This window comes from Micropterus salmoides, unplaced genomic scaffold (genome assembly GCF_014851395.1).
Source record: "Micropterus salmoides isolate LMB-PRFRI ecotype aquatic unplaced genomic scaffold, ASM1485139v1 Ms_hic_scaffold_12, whole genome shotgun sequence".
Taxonomy (NCBI): Eukaryota; Metazoa; Chordata; class Actinopteri; order Centrarchiformes; family Centrarchidae; genus Micropterus; species Micropterus salmoides.
Window position 1 is genome coordinate 10,701,747 of NW_024040263.1, and position 24,563 is coordinate 10,726,309.

General features: G+C 38.3%; 2 protein-coding genes across 3 annotated transcripts; one reads left to right on the forward strand and one right to left on the reverse strand.

Moving 5' to 3' along the window:
* Positions 1 to 2,026: 2,026 nt before the first annotated feature.
* fabp2 (fatty acid binding protein 2, intestinal) lies at positions 2,027 to 4,319 on the forward strand. Its single transcript, XM_038713325.1, has 4 exons — positions 2,027 to 2,182; positions 2,770 to 2,942; positions 3,340 to 3,447; positions 4,076 to 4,319. Exons 1-4 carry the CDS (start codon positions 2,116 to 2,118, stop codon positions 4,124 to 4,126), a joined length of 399 nt encoding a protein of 132 aa, XP_038569253.1. The 5' UTR covers positions 2,027 to 2,115; the 3' UTR covers positions 4,127 to 4,319.
* Positions 4,320 to 4,420: 101 nt separating this feature from the next.
* Positions 4,421 to 23,459, reverse strand: usp53b (ubiquitin specific peptidase 53b). Of its 2 annotated transcripts, none has more exons than XM_038713321.1 (17): positions 22,995 to 23,459; positions 21,624 to 21,820; positions 21,006 to 21,166; positions 20,145 to 20,237; positions 19,777 to 19,911; positions 19,022 to 19,135; positions 18,701 to 18,783; positions 17,686 to 17,791; positions 16,092 to 16,238; positions 15,618 to 15,767; positions 15,355 to 15,523; positions 12,429 to 12,551; positions 11,565 to 12,291; positions 10,831 to 10,892; positions 9,139 to 9,217; positions 8,162 to 9,000; positions 4,421 to 7,818 (listed from the first exon to the last, which is right to left on the reverse strand). In XM_038713321.1, exons 2-17 carry the CDS (start codon positions 21,715 to 21,717, stop codon positions 7,742 to 7,744), a joined length of 3,159 nt encoding a protein of 1,052 aa, XP_038569249.1. In that variant the 5' UTR covers positions 21,718 to 21,820; positions 22,995 to 23,459; the 3' UTR covers positions 4,421 to 7,741. The 2 variants fall into 2 exon arrangements, with proteins under 2 accessions (XP_038569249.1, XP_038569250.1); XM_038713322.1 differs by having other exon boundaries at positions 21,624 to 22,125.
* Between the last annotated feature and the right edge of the window lie 1,104 nt (positions 23,460 to 24,563).

The following is a 24,563-nucleotide window of genomic DNA, read 5'->3' on the forward strand; positions in this document are numbered from 1 at the left end:
CTAGAAAAAAAACTTTTTATGAGTAAATGGATGATTTTCAGTATTTTGTTTTTGTTTTGTTTTGTTTCTTGCTTTCTATAAGTCCTTTAATTGACGTGGAAGTAGGCCTAAGTTACCTATTCACTTGTCTGTGGTCATCTGGCTGTTTCATTACTCTATAAAAAAATCAAGCTGAGGTTTTTTTTTTCCTGCTTTGAACCTAATGAAGACCTGCAATTAAAACAGATTCTATTCTTGTCTTATAAATCAGCCATAAAACCAATGAAGGCTCTTGTAAAAAGTGAATGAGTGCCCAAAGATTGAAATATCCTATTACATGGTTCACTTGTGGTGCTAACATAGACTTTATAAAAGAAGGGTGCTAAACTCTAGTAGAATGAGCTAATGTTTTAGCTTCTCTCACACTATTACCTTCTCAGCTGCTCCATCGACTGCAGTTTAAAGGAGAAAAGGTCTGATAAGCCAACTGTGAACTATCTAGCTGCTAGCTGTATCTCTCATTTATGAGCTTAGATTCCCGGCCACAGAGGTAACCACCAGTTTCTATGAAAGATAATTAAGCTAATCTGTGATGTTTGAAAAGCCCAGAAGGCCGTGGTTTAAACAAACCATTTTCAGAATTCCCAAAGGGTCTTCTTACCATAAATTTTCCCTGCTGGATGATTAAGCCATGATAAATGTGAATATTTTCTAGTTTCTTTACTCCTCTATGACAGTAAACTGAATATATTTGGGTTGTGCACAAAAAAGAAGACATTTGGGGATGTCATATTAGGCTTTGGGAACCAATTTCTGACATTTTTTGGAGAAAATATGGACAGAATAATGACAAGGAAAATAATCGTTAGTTGCAGCCCTAGTGGTAGCTAAAGTATGTATTTGTCAGCCTGTTATGATGTTTTCTCCCCCCTTGTGCCCAGAAAACAATGCCGCAAAAGCTTGTAAAATTGCTTGTTTAATGTAATATGCTCTACTTTTCAGGAAGGTGCTTTTCACACTCAGACAGTTCAAACTTTGCAGCGTTTGGTCTGAGGACCTCAGGGTATGCACAGGTTGGTGAGTAATACATCCATGGTAAAACAGTTTGGGTCACTGCAGTGATAGGCTATACCGCTCCTTTTATACACTATGTCATTATTTTGCATGCACTGTTACAACAGATACTACAACTAGTGGATAACATTGTAGGGTATAATTGTGTTAAAGATTAGCTTCAGTGGGGCTTGATCAAATATGTCTGAAGCTCACCTGTCAATTGCATCACTGCAGTCATAGTAGAGGAAGTGAAGGTCAGGCAAAGATATCTTGTGCAACCCAGTAAGATGAGAGATAAGAAAGATAATTGACATGTTCATCCCTTTGTCATTGGCATGGAACATTTAAGAAATACATTTTCCTGTAGATTTCCTGCAGCTTTTTCTTACCAAAAACATTTTCTCATCTGCATAAACATTTACCCAGAGAGACTATAAAAGATACTGTATAAGCATAATCACATAATCAGTTGAGTTATCTTAATGACACACAACAACTGCCAAATAATGACAGTATACACTAATGTTTGTTTAATATTAACTTCAAATATCAAAGGTCTCATTTATCAACAATGGCCAGATTAAGGTCAGAAGTATCACTGTATTTGTACAAAGCAATTACATCTAGTGCGGTAAAATCTTGGCTGAGTGACAAGAGGTGTAGCAAGGTGTTATTAGCTTGAGGTAAAGGCACCTAAAATAGACACTAAAAACATGGTTTTGTTTAAATATATCTTACTTTTATTTATTTTTGTATGCATGTTCAATTACTGCAGTTCTAAGCACTGATAACTGTTAAGCTATGGCCAACACCCTTTGTAAACTGAGATACAGGGTTCAGCCATTCAAAAGTATACGGTTTCATATGTTATGGTTTATGGCTGGCACACTTCTGTTCAGAACCATGGCATTGCCCAATCAGCTGTAGCTGTGGATATTACCTTGAGGAGATATGAGCTTTAAACGGCCACATCAGCATTGAAATAGATGACGAGATAAGAGGGCGGTTTAAAAGGAACGGCAGACTTTGAGTTAGACACTCCTCTGCTGCAGAGTCGTCCAGTTTACCCTCACTCCCACCATGACCTTCAACGGCACCTGGAAAATTGATCGCAATGATAACTATGAGAAATTCATGGAACAAATGGGTGAGTTATGTCAAACTGCTGATAAAATACTGAAGACTGTGTAGCACACTTCTTTGATGAGTTGATGCATTGGTAGAAAAATCAGTGTGTGTGTGTGTGTCATTATGGTGTGTAGAATCTCTGTGTATCGAGATGACCGTACTATAATGAAGAACTGATAAGGCAGTTGATAAAGCACTAATAAAATGCAGCTAGGCAGTAATATGGCACATTTAATGACACAAATTGTTTTAAAATCAAAATCTCACTTATGCTGCAAACTGATAATCATGCAAATGTTTATTTGATCAAATCTATGAGATTTTAATTTTTTAAATGCGTGCAATCATAATATAAGTTATAAGTTAATAGCTTATGTCCTTCCATACTTACATAGAAGACTGAACCAAATACTGGAGCTAAAGTCCCACTTGAAAACACTTGACACAATGACCTACTGCACATGCTTGTGATTTGGCTTGTGTACCTACTTAACCTCTACATGTACACAAACAAAGGAACTACCTGTACATGAAGTGATTAAACCCTGACAAACTTCCTTTGATTGTTCGTCACCTATTGCACATATTCCATGTGTCTGTTGATAGGAATTAACATGGTGAAGAGGAAGCTGGCTGCTCACGACAACCTCAAGATAACCATCGAACAGACTGGAGACAAGTTTCACGTCAAGGAGAGCAGTAATTTCCGCAACCTGGAAATAGATTTCACCCTGGGGGTCATCTTTGAGTACAGCCTTGCAGATGGAACAGAACTAAAAGTAAGTTAAAGTGACACCATTGTCCAGCACTACACTTTATAATTACTCAGAAACTGGCCATTACAAGTTTTTAAGCTTGTCCCCAGTTATCAAAATGTCTGTCATTTTGTTTAATTAGCTATTAATAATTAATTAGTTCTAAATACTTTGAGATGAGCTGGGCATTCCCATCACTGTAGACTTTGAACCTTTGAGCTGCAAGAAAAGTTCATATGTTAGCTAAAGATACAATCCATACATCAAGGCTTGACTTTTATTGTGGTAACTCTTGGGTTCAGTTAATTTCAACTCACCAACCCCAACAGTCATAGCCATAAAACTGTCAACCTGCACAGCCTGCAAAACCTTTTCCATCTAGTGTTCATGTAATCAGTCATTTTCCTGTTTCACCCCGCAGGGCTCCTGGGACATGGAGGGAGACATGTTGAAGGGGGTTTTCAACAGAAAGGACAATGGAAAAGTACTGACAACAACCAGAACTGTCCAAGGAGATGAACTTATACAGGTAGGGTGGATTTATATTTATGCAAATTAGGCCAACAAAAAATTCCATTTTAATATCAAACATTTGAGAAACCTTATAAAGGGTGCAGAGAATCGGTTTAGCTGGGATACAGATAATTCTGTATTGTTGATTTAACATTCCAGCTGTCCTTGTAACGTCTGAGCTATGAGATACTGTATTATGATTTAAGTACACCTACACCGGTCGAACTCTGATATCCATCTACGTATGTGAATACATACGTAGATGCCCTTTCAGACACAACGCGATTTTAGCTGCGCTTGCCGCTGTGTTCAGTACACTCTGCACCCAGAAGTCCAAAGTTGAACTAGGCTGCCTGCAGTTCTGCACTGGTAAATGTTAGTATGGTCAAGCTACGACCAACACCTTTTGTAAACAGAGATAAAGGTCAAACAGGATGTTGAGCGGCACCCTGGGTCAAACGCTTTGTTTGACGCAGCGGAAAGCTGCGCGTTGTGTCTGAAAGGGCCTTTATGGATAAGGACCCCGCAGAATTTCATTATTAACTGGAGTAAACCCTCTTGATAATTCAGCCAGATGCAGAAACTTTGAAGTTATATAATAATAAAAATAATATATAATGTTGGACATCATTTTTTACCAACAGAGCTACAACTATGAAGGTGTGGACGCAAAGAGGATTTTCAAGAGGGGTTAGATCCAACTGATCACCAGAACTTTAATGTGACATGTTTGACTTCAGGATTACTTACAGTAGTGTGTTGAATTACCAACTAATTATACCAATACAGCCTTTGAAAAGTGCGCAACTTGCCTGTACAGTGTATGAATCAGTTTTAAATTGCACGGGATTTTGATACTTGCACTAATAAAGCCATACTGTGACTGCCTGTTTTCTGTTTTGTTTTTTTCTGTAATCTATCAAAAGTTTCTGTGAGAATCTGTGGTAGTTGGTGTGAAGTTTAAAAAACATACACAGTGATGTTACTAATTTCAAGAGTGATACAATAATTTAAACTTTATTCAACAATGAATAAAAATAAATATATATTATCTACAAAAATAGAAAGTGTAGACAGATTATATATGTTTCCTTAAATTGATCTGTACAAGTCATGAAGCATTCACTGAAGCACCAACAACTCAGTTCAATAGTAATGTCAGGCCAAATCCTAACTACACACCGAGGTATGACTATAGGATTTAGAGAGGCATACAGTTCCAACACATCAGGCCACATCAGCCAGAAACTAATCAGATCAAATCAGTGACATTATGTTTCTCCGTTGTTCTTCAGTGTTGATGCAATACAGTCTAGTTAGGTTCTGTCCCCGTATATTAGCACAAGATTAAACATATGGATTGATGCAATGCCAACTGTGACATTATGTGACACAGGACAAAATGACCTTTTGTCAAATAGGTCCAAAGCCTTACTGTGACTGAAGACTGCAGATCATGGGTGCAAGAGGAAAACCAATTATCAGTTTTCTTTTTACCAAGCTTGCTCACCAGCAGACACACAGGCGTGCGTGCACATTTAATTACTATTATAATGTTTAAGTTTTGCACTGAAAAGAAATCTTTCAGTTATTATACATCAAGGCTCTCCCAAGAGGTGTGATGCACTTGCCACTTACAAGCTTGTCGCTGTGGTTGCAGCTTCTTAGTCTGAAAGAGCTTTACCTTACACAAATGCCTCCCTCTGCCACTCCCACACACACACACACACATGCAGTATCAATGGGGCACACGGAGGCGTGTCATCAGATATGTCTCTATTAGCATTGCATATTCGAAAGTTTTGCCTGGCATCCTCCATCCTTTTCATTCACCGCCTTCATTCCCTAACTGTGGTTTCACTCACAAAAAAATGTCCCACTGAAAATGTCAAGGCACTCTTGATACAACTGAAGACACAAAGTTCAGAATCTTAAAATAGAACTTAAAATAAATAGAGTTAAAAACAATAGAGTTCCTTATTTAACCCTTACCCTTACAGATGAAGAAAACAAATAACCGGATAAATACTGTAAATAAATGAAATAACCATTAGACATAAGAAACCACAAAAACACTTTGCAGGTGAGACAACATTAAGATAATCTAGTTAATAAATAAATTGAGTAAAGGCATCCTTTTGTTATTTGAAACATTAGATTGTTAGGTTAAAGAAATTCTTAATAACTCAGTTACATTGGATGTCTTTTTTTTTCTTAAATTTTAACAGTGTCAATAAAGTTTATGTGTGATTACACACACATACACGCGCACACACACATAAATCTCTAAACATTGTCCTTTGGTGTTAGACAGCACAAACACAACACACACAAATACAGCAAATTTAGTGACTAAATGTGTGTGGTTAGTATAGTTGAGAAATACCTGGACAAAGGTTATTGTGGATAGACAAAAGTGCGAAGTACATGAAAATGTATAAGTGGCAGGATGTTTAGGAAAAGACTTGGCAATCTGGTGAGCACAAAAGAAAATTTATATCAATATTTGAAATTTGAACAACACTAAGATTTTTATGTTTTCAGGAATGTTAGATGTACAGAATACAAAGCCTTAAAAATACCAAAATTTGCTTTTAAAATAATATTAAAGTAATTGTTAGTGAATGCATAGTATGTCTTGGACAGTCAGTTGTTTTCTAGCGTATGTTTGCATCACATGTTTATATTTACAATGGATGCATAACCAAAAGTGTCCCTGCGTAAGCAAGAGATCATTCAAGTGTTAAAAGTTTCCAAATCAACTGTAGTTATAAATTGCTATTTAATTAATTAATTTTATTACACTTAAGTAAAATCCAATAAAATGTATATTTGTTGGACTTAAAGTCCAGTATTATCATGCTCAGGCTTATGCTGTACACACAGCTAGTAAGACTTTGTAAAGGCCACATGCAGGTTTCAGAACATTAGTCTTGAGTCTTGAACAAGAATAATTGTTGTGTTGTATTAGATTAGGCATATTAATTAAATTGGCAACATTATGAAAATACCTGCAAATACAGACTTATTTAAATCTGTCTACTTTAAAAGGAAGACTGAAAAAATACATTTTGACATCACTGTGAATTACAAAAAAAGATTACAAGAATCCAGCACAATTGAAGGTAGAGTACACAAGGTGACATGGTCATACAGTTTCTAGTAACCTACTGAGTAACCTGAGGGCTGCCCCAACTATATGTCATATTCAACAAATTCTAGGACTTGCTGACATACATACAAATGATGGCACAGAATCTGCTTTAAATTTTCCAGTAAAATTAACAAATCATTTGAAATAATGAATTAACAAGAATGTTTGTCAGCAGATTTTCACAGCCAAGCAGGCTGACTGGTACGGAGCAGCCCTCAGTCATTCATTAACACATAAATGTTGTGAAATAACTGATAAATGATAACGACACAAATCAGTAACTGAATATCAATAAATGGTGCAATGTCTGTTCTCTGGGGACCTCAATCTGCATAAAGTAAGTTGCCCAGATATTACTCCTTTGAAAGGTGTAAATAAATGAACTACTTTAAAACTGCTGCTGCTGGGGCTCCGGCTAGCTCATCACTAGTGCACGCATCCCATGTACAAAGCCTTAGACCTTGCCACAGAGACCTGGGTTCGAGTCTGACCCACGGTCCTTTCCTGCATGTCGTCCCTTCTCTGTCTCTCTCTCCCATATTTCCTGTCCTGTCACGAATAAAGGCTAAAAAAAAGCCCTCAAAAATATCTTTAAAACTGCTGCTGCTGATGCAAACCTTCGGCCTTTAGGTTTCCATTCCATTTTACAGAATGAATTAAGAATCATATTCTGATAAAGCATCTTTAACATATCTTCATGTCAGCATACTGCGATTTCTCACCACACTTTCTTCTTTCATCTTTGTATAATTACTGTACAGACCACAGTATAATCAATCAAACAGTGGCTCATATTAATCTCTCATGCCTTACTTGCAATATATTGCTGTACCTTCATTTCTTCACTTCACAAATTAAAAAGGTGATACAAATAATAATAATAAAGACTCAAAAATCCTTTGTGCAAGTCCTGATTTAGGTTAAAACAAAATCTTGCAGCAATTCTGCGGGACAATGGAAGACGTTACAGTATACGCGATTGTTGATGATCCATCAAACGGTATGCAACAGCATTTAGAAATAGGTTTTACCTATGTGACAAGCTTGCATAAGATGTTGGGCTTCGAAAACACATTTCCATTCTATAAACTCTTTGGAATCCAGTAAGTACTCTTACTGACCACTGTCCATGTAAACAAACCTTACCGAGTAACACTCATAAAAAACCACGTTCATCCAGTCCTTTGGCTGTCACTGGGTTCCATTTTGCAGTGGGTTTATTGCTATTATGGCCTGTAAAGAAACAAAACAAAAATCTTGTTTAAACTATGTTTTATGAGTCACCCTGTGTGAACATTTACACAACAAAAAAAAAAACCAACTGAATCCTATCATTTTGTCTTGTCCAATATGTAATTTTATATTGTGATATTTATATATTATTTATATGGTGAAATAGTAAATTGAGAAACTGTTAAGGGAATTAAAAACAATGAGATGTCTTTTTAGATTTTTAGCAGAACATTCAATACCTGACAAATCAAGGTACTTCATTATATTGTTGCACAATACAGAGTATATTGTCATAATGGGTAGCCCTGCATTCAGGTTTGCAAGCGCTTTCAGATCGGCTTACTTGTTTCAGGTCTGGCTTTTGGCACATCTTGTGAGTATGTGTCAGTGGGGAGTGTGTGGCTGGTATCTCTGCGCTCAGTCACAACCACTGTCCGTGGCACTGTGGCAGAGAGGACAAGAGGCCTCTGGTTGTGGTACTTGAGACGGTATGTTTCCGTCATACAGTTATCCACAGAGAAGTATGTTGTCAGAGAAACCTCTTGAGCTGGCACTGCCTGTTCCACTCTACATCCAGTTAGTCTTTCCTCACTTTCACATGATGATGGTGTACTCCTCTCTGGGTCAGAGCCCGACTTGGAGCTTGCATCTGAGAAGGTTCTGAGGCCTGATATGTCAGGTTTCCTGTGAGGACTGACGTAGGATGTGGATGATAGACGAGGACTTGATGGAAAGGGTTCTTGAAGCATCCTCGGACGAAACACTGCGTGGCTTGTTTCACCCTGGTGAAGAGAGATCCGCTGGGTCGGTCGAAGGTGAGGTGACCCTGTCGTGCCGAGCTGACGCTGATTGTTCAGCTGGAGAGGTTCTGCAGACACACTGCTGAGAGGGTGGTATTGCAGGGTTATGTGAGGACACTGGGATTCAGAGGTGACAGCCTCGCTGTTGCTGGAGCGGTAAGCACTTCCTCTGTCCTCGGTCTCAGAGAGAGCGAGATCATCGGAGCTGTTCCATTCGGAGCTGCTGGTTTTTGTAATGTGCCTCAGGACTGTACTTTCTCCAGTGTGCCCTCTACAGTTTGTCAGCTCCTGCTGCTCAGTCTGCCTGTTATCTGAACCAGTGGAGTCCCTCTCTGAAGACACTGCTTTTCTGGAGGTACTAGAAGTGTACTTTGATTTCCGTCTACAAGAGATAAGTGTTGGAGAATAATGGAAATCATAATGATATTTAAATATAATGGAAATTTAATTTATGAGACCTTACATGTACATATTAGTTAAATACGTTATACAGTATATAATTTATAATCATGGGCACTACCTCGAACTTGGACTGCACTTTAGATGTGAATGTGAAACTTGGTCATGGTTCTTTCCCTGAGGTTTGGGTTGGTTTTTACCTATAAAATATAAAACAAAGGTGATCAAAACATAGTGATGAAAATGGGACAATAGACAATAAAAAATTTATATAATATAAATATAGCTGTTTAGCTAGTCTTTCTTTTGAAAGGGTGGCTCTATTGTGGCAAGTAACTATTTACATACTGTATTTAGTGCAAAAGTTTTTTTTTCTGACCTTTCTGCTCTATAGAGTGGACAGGAAAATGTATCACAACATAATTAGAACATAGAAATGTTCTAAACTATGTCAGAAATAAAATTCTCAAGAATACAATTGACATTCAGCATTAAAAAACCCACTACGGGGCAGATGATCAGAGCCTTGAAAAAAAATATGAGTGCTGAGATTAATGTTTTCTCCGAATTTTGAGATTTAATTCAAAATGCTGAGAATAAAGTCAGAATTCTGCTAAATCCCAGATTTGAAACTTTAATCTCATAATTCAGATGTATTTTTCTCCGAATTCAGAGATTAATATCAGGGCTCAAACACTGTTTTAATTTACCCCTAACACAAACGCAGATTATCACAATGAAGGGAAAAGTATGAGTAAAATTAATAAATTAAAAGTAGAGACCAAGCAGAGACAAAATCATCTACACGTCTGCCTATGAAACTGATATCCTTTCAGGACACAAGGTGGCAGCAGCAGCAGAGTGTTAATCTCACTAGACTTTCTCACAGCTGGATGAAGCACACTCAGCGAGAGGCAGCATGGTGCTGAATTCCTTTCCTTTAAAAATAGATGTGTCATTTTTTTCTTTTGCTGTTGCCCTGGAGAGGTCCACGCAAGGATAAAAGCTTTGGCTGTTGGTTAGAAACACTGGCTGTGGGTGCACATTGCCTCGATAAAGCATAGAGTGTGGAACACTCAAAGTACAGCATGAAACAGAATATATTTATGACAATGCCAGCAGCCATGTCCAGCTGTGCTATCTGAATGAGCTTAGTGGGATTATCGTCAGATTAATGCCTGTGCAGGGCCGACAGGGTGAGGAGGTTAAAGAAGCTAGTCCATGCTCAGAAATCAACCCAGACATTAATCAATCTTCAATTACTCTCACATTATCAGTATCAGAGACCGCTCACACTTTTAACTAATCTGTTATACTAACAGAAATAAAGAAAAAGAAAGAAAACTCCTCCTTTGGAAATATCTGCTCTCTTGTAGCTGGTACCTACTTACATAAATCTAAGAAGCAATAATCTTTCTTACTATTATGTACCGTGTGCATAAATACTCAACACATTTTGGACTGAACTGGTACAACACCACAGTGTATATATCTTGTATTTACAAATCTGATCCACTGTAAGTCTTATTTTTTTTCCATCATGCTTTCATTTTCACATCATGTTAATTTGGTGGGCGGTGTCTCTTTCTATCTCATCTATTGTTTCAAGACACTGGCTATATGTTTTTAAAGTGGACTTGATTATTACATACACTGTGTCACAGTAGCTATAATTTAAACCCTACATTTACTAAACTTATTATAGCAGGTTACAACTAGCCACCCAACAGGTTGTGGTTATTCCACATATTTATTACAAGCGAAAATATATACTGTTCCAGGAAAACCTAAGGAAGAAAATCTTTGAACCTACCATTGTGTGAAGGGGAGGATGTTATACTTGACTTGGCATCGCCTCCTTTTTGGTGCAGCTGACTAAAAATAAAAATACTAGAATTATTCCATCATATTCAATCAATCAATCATGTTTCCATGAACTTTAATTTAGACTTTAATTGTGCCCCATGTGCACTTTAAGAGGATACGACAAGAATGTTTATAATAAGATGGGAACCCTAAAATAACCTGGTTACCTGGTACCCTTAAGTGCATTTTCACCAGATGAATGCAGATTAGTGAAGAACATTACCGAGGGTTTACAGCTGCTAATTAAGTAACTACTTATGAATCGCAACTTAATTACCAATAACACCTCTGACATTAATCATCAATTGATGATTACTATATCCTTGGATATTTCCTTTTATGTGAATTTAAAGGAAACTTATACCATAGATACTTTTATATATGCCCTCACAGACTCAGGAATAAATTTGTAATAACATGTTACCCTGTCTAACCTACTTTAAAAAGACGATCTAAGTACACAATTTTGTGAACATGCCATGTTTAATAAAATTCTCTCCTACAGATGTTTGTTATCTTTATTGACAGTAAAAAAAAAACAACTAAAACAGCAGCTCCTCCACTACAGCCACCAAAAATAAATGTCTCTATTGTGGAACAACTTGCATTATGCCCACTTCTTGAATGTGAAACCTCCATTTGTCCTTGTAAAAAATGTAACCATACACAATTGTTTCTTACCTCTGTAAGTGTGCCTCTGGTGTTGATCTCTGGTCTTTAATAATGAAGCCATCAACTCCAGGTGAGTCAGGATTTGTAGAGCCACTGCTAAGTCTATCACTGCTCTCATAGCCGGACTCTGTCCTTTGAATGGTCCAGGTATCACTGCGTAGCAGGGTCTTTGGGCCACCCTTAAGTCTGTTGCCCCTCTGTTGGTTGGCCCTGCTCTCTGACTCTACAGAGCTGTGGCTCTCTGTCTCATGCCGCTGCTCATCTTCGTAAATCGTCATTAAACACTTCTGCTTCCGATCCTCTCTGGTTCGTACATATTCCCGCTCACGGTCTCGGCCTTGTTCGGTGTGCACTCGTTCCTGGGACGAAGGCTTACTGTGCCGCGGGCTGTCGTGTTGCTGTTGACGGCGCTGCTCCAGTTCATTCAGCACAGTGTCCACATTTAACACCTCCCGAATGGGTCTCCAAGTGGATCTAGATTTATTGCGGCTTCCATCACTTCCACCTCTTTCCCATTGCTCCTGGCAGCTCTCCTGATCACAGTGACTTGGGGAGGTGTTGTTCCTCCGGCTATGCCCACCACCCTGTGTACCGAAAGACTGTCCGCGTGGCTCCTGAGATCCTCTGCTCCAATGGTTTGATGACTTCTCAGTGCGTGGATAGGTTTTTAACTTTTGGTCCACAGGAGGCCCCTGTCCATTCTCTGGAGGAGACGAAGATCTCGCATGTGCCATTTCTAGGGAGAGTCGACATGGATCATTTGTAGAACGATAATTTCACACATGCTCTGAAGTACAGTAGTTACCTACAATGGCTTTGCCTAATTATTCTCAGTGGTTTCCTTATGCCTATGATGCAGACACAATGCTCTACCTTTGTGTTGTGATTGATCCATTTTCCGATGCCCTCTCTCCTTTTTTGATGATTCACTTGGCCTCTGTAAATTCTCCATGAATGGCTCCTGGAATTTGCTAGGACTGCCAAGGGGGTGTTTCACTGAAGAAAAAATATATTGAAATGGCAGATGACTGGTTGCTCTACAATGTGGAAAATTGCACTTGATTTCTTCTTAACTTGTGATTTGTTTTTGTCTCTCAAGTAACATTATAACCTTTTCTGACTGCTGACATCAATGAAGCAAATAGTAAATAATTGTTCTTTGGCCCTAAATTCCCTTTACCTGCAGAAAGCATCATGGGGCACAAACAACCAGTTGGTGTGTGACTGTTTATGTGAGTAAATTGTACAGGTAAAGCATGCTATTCTTCCACATATGAGGTTTACCAGAGGTGTTAGTCCCTTACATGATAGCCCTGCGTCTTGTGCTGGGCTCAAACAAATTCACATTGTGTTATGCACTGGAGGTGTTTAGCTTGAGGAAACAGTGTCATCTCTCTGACCATGAATGCTAGCCTGTCATGTAATTTTTTATTTGTCCTCTGTCATTCAATACAAGTTTCAGTACAGCTAAAGAAAAAAATCTTACCAAAGAACAGATGCCAGTGAATCATTAGCAATGTTAAACTACACTACTGCTGCCACATTTGCCAACCCTATGATGTGCCTCTGTTGCAAGGAGATCGCTGTGAGAAAACAAAGATGCTGCTTCTAAATCAACGCACTCACCCAACGTCTGCTCGCCCAATTCCCAATATCTGCATGTTTGCAGCATTGTTTCCTTCTTTATATTAGTGTTTTATTCAATTAGTACTGTACTTCAGGAAGATACTCTACTCCCTGTTAAGATGTAGAGTAAAACATAATGTAAGAGTATAATAAATAGCCTCTCTGAAACATGAGGTAAAAAGAATGCATAATGTTGTGTGAACATGTGTGGCAACTGGATGTTTCAACAGCAGTGAGTAAGCTGTAGTATTATGGATTTTCATGTTGCCTGAAGTTATACTGAGGCTCCAGGCTAAGTACAGTACAGTATAACACTGCAGGTCATTTGTCTTTGTTAGCTGTAGCTATAAGAGTGGATATTACATAATACTGTGTACTGCAGAGCAAATTCACAGTACTTCAGTAACCCCAAATGTAAACTACTTTGACAAAATAACAGTAGATAATTCATACAATACATATAATAGTTCTAAAAACTGAGCCGTATCTCACGCTAAAAAAATAAAACAAAAAACAATCACTTACGCTTATTTTCATAAAAACAAGAATCCGGTCCCATGCCAGTGTCTGGGCACCACACTAAAGCAAAACAATCTAAAACGGCCAAGCCACCATGGCATAAAAACAAACAAACAAGCAAATAAATTAATGGAGGCAAACATCAGAAATGTCTAGGGGGAGGAGTGAGCGCCATGGAGCAGGAGCAGGAGCACGAGTGCGCTTGGCCACAGGAGCAGGGATTAGGGAGGGAGGCGTGGGTGGTAATCTGCGTGCAACAGAGGCATCATCCTCATGTCAAGTTCAAACCAGCCCACAGGGAAGGACAATCTTTCTGCCTGTGGTTTAAGGGCACTCTGGCAATCCCAAAGCAAACCATAATTGTAATTTGCGGAGGGAAATGGTTAGTCACAGGTACTGACATTGTTTGATGTTTAATTTGACTTAGTGATACTTTCATAAAAAATGTTCAGATGCTATAATGGATTGGGATTTATGGAAATTATTAGACAAATTGAAATTGTTCAACATTTTCATCCCTATCATGACCTGTCATGGTCAGTTGTTAATTCAAGTTCCCTGACACATCACGAAGGATAATCTTAGTTTCTGTGGTTGCTGCTTGCTAGCAACTAACCTCTGTTAATAGAAAAAAACTCACTGTATACATATTAGTGGAAAATTCAGCTAGCAAACCCATATAAGCTATATGTTTACAGTGATAAAAGAACATAGTACTTCCATTTTTACATGAATATAAGGTATAGTATAAACTGCATGTGCATCTTTGAGAAGGATATTAGCTGCATATGTTACCTCACTCTTTTGACACCATCATTTGTTTTATAGTGAGACTCTCAAACTTCATTTTCTGGTGCACATCAAATAGAAGCTGTATTTTAATTATTTAGGTGATCATCTTGGGGTAATCTAGACCTGGCCATTATTATAATTTTGTTATGGTAGATGTTTCTGGTTGGTGGCAAAGTTCACGTGAAAAAATGTTTATATAAATGTTACTGGTGCTGTTGTAAAGGCCTCATCATTGTTCTTAATGATAATGCACAGCTGGAAGGCTACTGGTTTCAGTTGTTTCGAGACTGCAGGTTTACTTCTTGTTGGGATAGAGAAGTAATATTTATTCAAAAGTGTTAGATAACTGTGCATCTGAGAGAAAGTTTTAATCAAAAAGGGCTCTGCCTATAAAATAAATAAACATACAATTTTAATTGCGGCCAAATAGCCATGGGATGAACATGTTAATCCACTTGTACACGTGTTTATGGAAAATAACAAACCTCGCAGAGATTTTTTTTCATGACTGCACAGATTATGCCTATCTTGATTCAGTCATATACTAAATGAATTAATTCCCAGAAAAACTCAGTGTTGTCATGTCATGCATGCAGTCCAAAGCTTTCAACAAATGGCAGAGAGTGATTTATAAAATTTTAATTGTTGCCCAGCACTAATATATATATATATATATATATATATTTAAAGCTAGTAGTAAAAGAGAACATGTGCATTTATTTGTAACATTGTTTGTAGTAAAGGGTTTGTGAAGCATGTCTAAATAATGATGTGCATACTGTATTCATTTTTCAAAAATAAAAAAATCCACACATCTTGAATCTCTGTGAGAAGTCTGCTGATAACTTGGGGTTTGTCTTACCTGTCACGTCACCATTTACTTGGGCTTTGTATCGAGGACACATCGTGGTTTGTCTTGGTGCATCTTCATTAGACACTGGAGATCCCTCCGGATTCGTGTAAAATAAAAGAAGTGGCTGAAAATGTCCCCTGACACATTTAGAGGCAACATCTTTCCATTTGGATCCAATCTGAGTAAAAGGAAAGTGTGATATAAGAACATGTGAAACACAGCAACAGGTACTAGCTGTTTGAACTGGGCAGATTACTAACAGAGTTCCTAACCTCCTTTACAGTAGCATCATCGAAAAATATCCACTTTGAAGATTTGGTGTGATAGGCAAAGGCTGAGTAATGTTTACTCGAAAAACAGATCATCCCCACCAGATGTAGCTCACTCCGTTTGGCATTTTCATCAGTGACACGGTTGAAAAGCTGAAAGAGAGCAAATTGAGTATTTTAAGTATTAAGTTTGATCTCCACGTATTGCTCTTTGCCAGATGCCAAATCCTATGAGAATAAAATCGATGAGTGTTTTTGATACCCCGTCTAAGTCTTTTTTGAAGGATTACAACACAATGACCTTTATCATTACTAGTATGTGGTAACAAGTCATAACATAGCTGACAACTGTGATCAGTGAAATTTTGTCCATGAATCATTCAATCACCAGATAGATTGATATCATTTTAAATCAAATCTAACATCCCAACTGGCAATATGCAGATAATACATGGTGAGGTTTGCTTCAGCTGTTACCCCACACAGGTTCAAACGTGGACCAAGTGACCGAATGACATCATCCGTAAGATCAGACTGCTCAGCATCCCATACAAATCCAATAGTGACAATCTCTGGACAGTTCATGAGCACACGGCGGATCTTGATGCTTTGACCACAGTCGCTCTGTAAAATATGAAGAAAAACAAAAGGTTCATAATATTATCACCGTACAAGAAAAACATTAAGTACTATAAAATGTCCAATTTGATATTACAAGAACTTTCTCCAAGCAGTTTCTGTTAAAGGGGCTGTCTATACATTTTTGGAAACAAACAGACCCTAGACAGTTCGGATTGGTGGTCACACTTCCTCCACTCTAGTGCCCCCCAGGGCTGTGTGCTCCATGTTCACGCTGTTCACCCATGACTGTAACCCCCGACATGGAGAGAACTCTCTTGTGAAGTTTACAAAGAAGCAATAGAAAGCATTCTGACTGGAACCATCCCAAACTGGCCCCTGACTTCAGCCTCTGTTCCCTCCACCCTGCCCAGATTGTATATCTGTATTTAAGATGTGGAATAATCGAAAATGAGACATTTGAATTAGCTGCTAACTTCAGCATGTCTAGTCCTATTTCTGTTATAGAAATTCATTCAGTTAAACCTGGCAACTTTTGTAACTCAAGCAATAAAAACAAAGGAATACAGGAATAAAATCAAGACTGAAACCAGTGAACCAGGCATAAGATAAAGATCTAAAATGTGCAGCTTATAAAACATAATAAGATGCTAGTTTGTAAATAACATGGTTATGGTGTTGCTGGAAGGTGTATTTTGTTATTCACTGTTGGAAGTGGCTAACTGTTCCCCTGCCTCCAGTACTTGTGCTAATGTAGGCTAAACACCAGTCTCACTGCTGAACACACTGAGATACAATCTTTTCTTTTAAGTCTCTGTAAAAAATAAATGAGAAAATTTCCCCAAATGTCAGAGTAGTAAGTTGTGGCTTTATCTCTGCCTCGCTGTCTCACTCTGTCTCTCTCTCTTTTGCACACACACCTAGACAAAACGGAAATAAAACTCTTGTGTCTAATCACTTCAAAATGTCATAATAAGGACGACTGCAAAGATGGAACAGTGCCAGACAGCCCCTATTATCTGCACATCAGTCTCATTAAGTCAAAACTGGAGCTCGCAGTTTCTAAGAGAATAATGAGTTAAGGGAACAGAGCACTCAGCTTCACCACACTGATGCACACTGAAGAGCAAGACAGTGGTAGCAAATACAGATGAGAGAAAAACAGTGGATATGCCCTTACTGCTATTTATATCCTAACACTAGTCTGGCACCGTCTCCTTCCGGCCGCTTCAGTGTCACAGCACAAAGCACAGAGTGTACTCTGCATTGCTGCACGAATAATTTTTGTGTCCATTTTACAGTAACATGGTAACTGTTCAGCTGGATGGCTAAATGAGTCATTAATAGCTGCCTGTGAAGAATCAGAATTTACTAATGGTTGAATTCAGACAGATGTTTTGACAGAACAGCGGGGGGGGCTTTGTAAAGATATCTAACTTGTAATGAAAAACATCATATTCAGATGAACACTGACAATAAATCAATCACATACCGGGCAGCTTCGGAGGTCACCTGTGTTGTTTGCTGCCTGCAGCAATTCTCCAAACATGTCTGACCTGAGCCGCTCGTTCTTCCCCAACATGCGATCAACCTGTTGGCTGTGCATCAAAACAGATAGTTGATAGTAGATGCTTGGATTTTTGAAGTACCCAATATTAGATTTTTCTCTCATTGGACAAATTCCATCACCACAACCTTTGTGTATTTAAAGTACAACACGCCGTAACAGACAGAAACTGTGTTCTAGTCTAAATTGGGATATACACCACCTGACCACTTTATTAGGTACACATATACAGTTGAATGCAATCAAATATTTTAGTTTATATATAATAGTTTAGTTTATATATTTATTGATTATTGATGTCATAGTTAGCGGTTAGAAAACCTATTTAGTAATCTTTTTTTCACATTAGGAATAGAGTAAATTTTATATTTTACGATATCTTTAAGATTCAACTGAATTAGTTTGACAGCTGTATAAAAGGAAGAATACATTAAACATTAATAAAGGTGTTCGTTTCTGTCAACACTCCTCACAATGACCTTTAATACCAGCGAATCCAAACACACAATTACTTTTTCCAATGTGCAGATTTTTCTCATTTCTTTACTACTTGCTTTTACAGCGAGCATGCAGGCATTGACAGAAAAGAGAAAACTAGCTTCATATTTGAACATGCATTTATGAAAAAAATGTGATAAAACTACAATTTGGCATTAGCAGCCTTTGGGGAATTTAAAGGGTATATAATGATGGTAATCAAAGCTGGGTGTTTTGGTGTTACGTGCAGCTCAAAGTAATACAATAAAATGTAAAAAGTGCTACTCTATTGATCAGAGAAAAAGATATGTTACCCTTGTCAAAGCCAAGTTTAGGATAATGTTCATATTGTGTGTAGCACAACAATAACATTGAAAAACACTCCAACATTAATTAAGAGACTCAAGCTGTGGCTGTCAGGGGAATCATTTTCTATTAAAATCAAAGTAAATCAAGTACTCACCATAAAGCAGTGGTTGAGACATAATGTACAAATTCTGTGAATGGGTGTGGGTCTGAAGATGCACCACAGCAGCGACAAACAAACTGCAAAAGAAAAGTTGCACATTATTTTACAGATTACATTTTATTAGTAAATGACGTGTGTATTCCTGTGACCAGCTAACAACTCTAGAATTTAGTTAGGAGGCTTATTGCAACAGTAATTATTCTTTCTAATATGAAAAAATTACATCTTATTAGTGTCCCCATGAACCTCTCATTAACACACATGATAGTACAGTACTGCACTGATTTTCAGCTGTATTGAAAAGAACGTAGTTACCTGCTCATAAAGCATCATTGCAAACTTCTGATGCGTGATGCAGGATTTGGATGAACAAGCATCAGTCGCAGTGTCTGAAACTATGTGTAAATGAATTCGCTCCAGGATGTTCTCCTAATATATATGACATAAATAGAAGACTGTCAGAGTGGCAACATTGAATACATGCAAACACACATGCTGCACAGCTGGAACCACAACTTTTTAAAGATTCTATCAGTCTAAACATTAAAAACAGTGGATTAATCTGTCATACCCACTCAAACATGTATGTGAAACACTTAAAATATCTACATCTTTGTGTAATTCTATAACAGTAATGCTGTCACTGAACAACACTTGCATTCAAACATCTAACAATATTAGTTTTGGACTTTGGTTGTAAAAGGTTGTAGAATATAAAATGGTATCCCTTTTTAAAGATTTCTGAGCTTGTGATGTGAAGTCAGACTTAACTGAGGTCTCCATCTTTTTTCCCCATGAGTTAAATATACACAGCATTAATAACTATCCAAATAAGGGAATTTTAGACTACACAGATAAGTGCACAAAACTCAGCCAGAAAGCCGACCTAATCAACTACATCCAAAACTGGTGATTACACAGAGCCAAGGCATTTTGTCAGAGGCCTCTGCATCTTTTTACCTTCAGTGTCTCCGAGGAGGAAGCACCATAACATTATTTAATACACAGTTACTGTGGAAAGGTCTTCCTCTGAATATTACTTTGATCAAAGGCAAACTGTGTCAACGTACAAAGCACTCAGCAGCATCATCCATCAAGCCAAGTTGGAAGCGTTGCTCATCCTTAAAGGTTTCAGCCAGGGCGTTACGCAGGCTGTCGGAGGGGAGCACACGCTCCCTACTCTGCTGAAACTGGCTGAATATACTCTGAGAAAGAAAGACAATGATTAGTTACTATCCTGAAAATAGCGGTGATGTTCCTTCACCAAATTACAATTCATGACCAATTTCTACTTTCAGTAGACAGCTACTGTAGCACCAAAATGTATGTGATTTTTTATTATCAGCAGCATCATAGAGAAATGACTTGTGAAATTATAAATATTCAGCAATACTACAAATAATGGCAGGTTTAGCTCAAAGAGCAGAAACATACAAACCTTTAAAGCACAGAAAATGCAGGCATCACCGAGACAGAAGTGACCTGGGAGCTGCCTTAAACTTCTCCTGAAAATGTCCAGCTGCCAAAGCACCTGCGAAGGTTTAAGAACAGCACACTTATCAAAATATTGAACCAAACTGAATCCAATTTTAAATTCAAGGACTTCAGAAACTCAAACTGGAGAGAAATATCTTATAAACAATAGTTTTGATATAGCCATTCATTCAAATGCCTTTATTGCTAGTACTACCATACACACTAAAAATTAACACTCAACTCTGCATCTCTTCACAGCTTTTAGTCATTTTCAGCTCATTATTTAGGTTTGCTGGTCCATGTGGCTGTGTCCCAGCATCTCTCACTAACCCACACATAAAAAAAACTGTACTGTTCACACACATCATTGAAACTGTGTCAACAAATTTTTGTTTTTGAGCTGACCAGCTAGAGACAGATTTTTTATTCAGGTGTTTACAGACAAAATTATTTTAAAAATGCAAATGTTGGCAGGTGGCAAAAACGGATTCTACTCACATGACTGTTTCTACTGACTCTAAGTAATGTTAGGATAATGTTTCCTAAAATATTCGCCAAAAGAACGAAATAGGTTGCAGTAGACATTACAGCTTGCTGGGGTCTACTTCTGCTCTGTAGCGGTCAAAATTTGCTTTACGCAGTGTTACAGTGTAGTGTTTTAAACATAAGTTCACATGACAAGAGTGTGGAAATGCCACAAGGAGAATGGATTTCTGTTTGGTTGATTAAGCACTGAGAGAGTTTTGTAATTGTTACAATGGAGTGAAGTAACTTAATAATTTTTATGCCCCAGTTATTTTAACTGGTAGGAAATGTTTCTCACCTGAACGGCGCTGTTTAGGAAGCAGCTATTTTGCCCGGGTTCATTCAGCAGGCCTTTGGTGAGCGCGAGAGACAGCATGCTCCCAGGCTGGTAGGATTTCTTCAGGCCTCCTCTGGGTTTTTTGAACATCTTCACCCATGACATGGAGTTAGAGCCTGCAACTGATAAAAAAAAAATCTGCCTTTGACACATTCTTTGTGGTGTTTCACTAAGATGGTCCTTGTCTGTGTCTTTACGTCTTTCAAAGTTAAAACATTATATTACTGTATGTTATGTTATATTATAGGTTCTGGTTGTTTTATAGTCCCAAGTAAACTATGTTTAATTAAAATCTCCAGTGATCTAAAAAGTATCAAAAAATGTATCTTCAAATAAATTTTATTACTCAAAATATGCTGAATATTCAAAGGTATTAAATCGTGTAAGTTTCAGTTCATTTTCATTTAAAGTCTACAGTTGTATACTAATGATTGAAAATGTGATTATTATTGCATGGCATTATGGCGGCATAATATGCAATGCTGGATGAAAATTCTGTTCATCTTGGACACTGTTATCATTACATCACTAATCCAAATGACTGATTTGTTTGGACGCCAGATGAATCACGTCATCTACCTTCTCCAGAGTTGGGGGGAGACTTGCTGCGGCTGGACATGCTGTGAGGTGGGAGCTGGTGCGTTGGTCTGGCCATGGGCTCCATCCATTTCATCCCCACGCACCTCCGGAGCGGTTAGTTGAAAGCATTGTCAGGATCAGCCACAGAGCAGCCTCAGCCATGTGCTACTGGACATTGAATGGCAACTGGACAATATCTGAGGACAGATGGAAAGGAATGAGTAAGCCATAAATGTACTGATACAAGAAGAAGGCAGAATAGTCAACTAATGCTTAAAAAGTAGTGCAGTAACCATTTCCTACTTTACCATAAACAGAAAGGCATACAAACACAAGTCCAGTTCAAAGGGTGCCCGCTTTAAATTAAGAGCTTCTGAAATGAACTCCTTATTATAGCAGACAAACACTAAAGTAGAAATTAAAATTCACTTAAGTTCATTATCTTAAATACTGTTAATACTCAACTTTGGGATGTGTGCCACCTCTATGATCTGCACACCAGCTGATGCAAGAACACAACAACATTTTAACTGTTTTGAATACTTTAACACACTTTACACCTGCTTATAGAGAAAAGACAACTGGTCTGAAAATAATAATTAAACTCATGTTCAGATACCTTTATTTTTATTTGTACTGGACCCTACCATCGCCTCATCACTGATGTACAGTTAGCAGGAAAAGTAATTAAAAATACAGAGGAAGAATAACAGAATAATAATAAAAATGGGCAAAATTACAATAGATTCTAAGACATCATACTCTTTTATATCATTACTATTTTCTAATAAAACCTCAGATGGTGCAAGGATAGCGTGTAGTTTGGTTTTACTCTGGAAAACATAATTTTCTTCATCATCATAGATAGCTGCATTAAGGGGCTCATAATCAAAGTAAACAGGAGCTTGTCTTATTCACAAAACTCAATGATATTAAACTGTAAGCTACAATGTTTAATACAAATGTGAACAAGAGGCTCACCTCTAAACCAACAAATTTAAACACAGAAGCCTACATTTGTTGTCAGTGCCCGCATGTGTTTTTGCACCAACCTCTTTGACACCATGTGATGCCTGTAGCCTATAGGCCTATACAATCTGACATGAGCCCCCATCTTTGCAGTAGAGGTTCATGAAGAGGACATAAATCCTTCAGTGAGCAGAATTTAATGACTATCCTGCGCTTTCCTTGCGTTTAACCCCCCCGATAAGCTTTGAGTAGCCGCTTCCACAACAGAAGACATGCTGCCGGTGTTGCACCAGCCTCACGGTAAACTGGACATGGAAAGAGCGACCGGTCAGCAACTGTAGCATGTAAATATATCGCAACTTGTATTCAGGCACTGACAAAACAAGTGCTCTACCGACTCACCTTAAAGGGAAGCGGATACTTGACTGCTCGCATCCAATAAAGGCGCAGGGCGGTCCAGCTGTCCACGCGCAAATCCCAAGACTTCTCGCCAGAATCCCGCAAATAACAACTGCCTAGAAATGTCTGCAGATATGTCCAGACGCATGTAACGCACTATCTGCCATAGTGCAGCATTCCCAATACCTCCGACACGCACAAAGACGGCAGCCCGAGCCTCGGTTTGTTGCCGCACAGACCCGCTCGGGACAGTGTTATTTCGGTGAAAATGTGTTCCTTTTCTGCACAAACGGGGCCAGCGATGGCCTGTGCCAGAATGTCCGACGCGGATTAGTGATGTTTTGAGACTTGAGAGGTCAAACTCCGCCCCTAGTGTAGCCTCAAGTGCACTGCTGCTGTACTGCAATCTTCAATCCCTGCATGGCAAACTGTGTGCTGGAGGAAGGTCAGACTTCCAACTTGTCATGATGCTGATGCGAGAAGACATCACATGACTGCACTGGTTTCATAATCATGCAGCACTGTGGGGACTAAACCCTGCCTGTTTTCTGTGTGTGTGTGTGTGTATATAAGTTCTCACTTAAATGTCAAACAAAGAACAGAACACAGTTTAAAATTCTGAGTCCAAGTGAAATAGTACGGATCTGGTAAATATGCCACAATAGCCACAACAAACCACACTTGACAAGAAAAGTCGCCATGCTTTCATCCTCTTTCTTATCATTTGTTAAGCTGGTGAAAACAACACAAAGTATTAAGCATTCATGTTTAATCAAATAGCACTAACAGTATTGTAACTCTATTATTTCTATCTCTGTGACGCTTGTGCTGCAATAAGCAGGACAAGGAATCACAAAAAATGGTGGCAGATGGAGGGCCTGGAAGGGGAAAAGCCTGCAGAGCTGAGCAGGTTTTAAGTGGAGACAGGACGACTAAAAGAGGCTGATGGGGCGCACAAGCCAGAGTCAGCAAAAATGACACTCAGCGAATGGTGTGTCTCTCTTGCAGTATTTTTTTTCTCCCACATAAGTTTTTAGTGGATCTGTCCAAAATAGAACAAAGTGTTGTTGTGAGGTTTAGGTTCATAGCGTCATGAAACAGCAACATAACAATAAATCTGAGTTAGAATTTCTGATTTATTTTACAAATACATGATAAGAATTAGGGATTTGACTACGCAAGGAACCTAACAAATACAGTGTGTCCAGTGGATCCTATTAGAGTATTTACAGTACACAATATGTGTGGGCATGTTTATGCTGTGGGGACAAAATTCTCTTAAACACAGTCACATTGTGGGAATTTTCCTTCCTTTTAGGCACATGCTATGACATTTTAGACTTGGTTTAAGGTTAGCCTGCGGCGAGTAATGGTTAGGGTTAGGGTTAAGGTCCAGGACATGAATATAGTATGTCTGAAGTGATGGAAACAAGACTGTGAGTTTGTGTATGGGTCTATGGGTCGGTGTCTACAGCATGCTGGCAGCCTGTGTAAAATAGTACAAAATTCACTCCTCATAAACTGAGAAGTCTTCACTGATGTTGAGAACCAAGAATGAAATCTGTTTGTGAA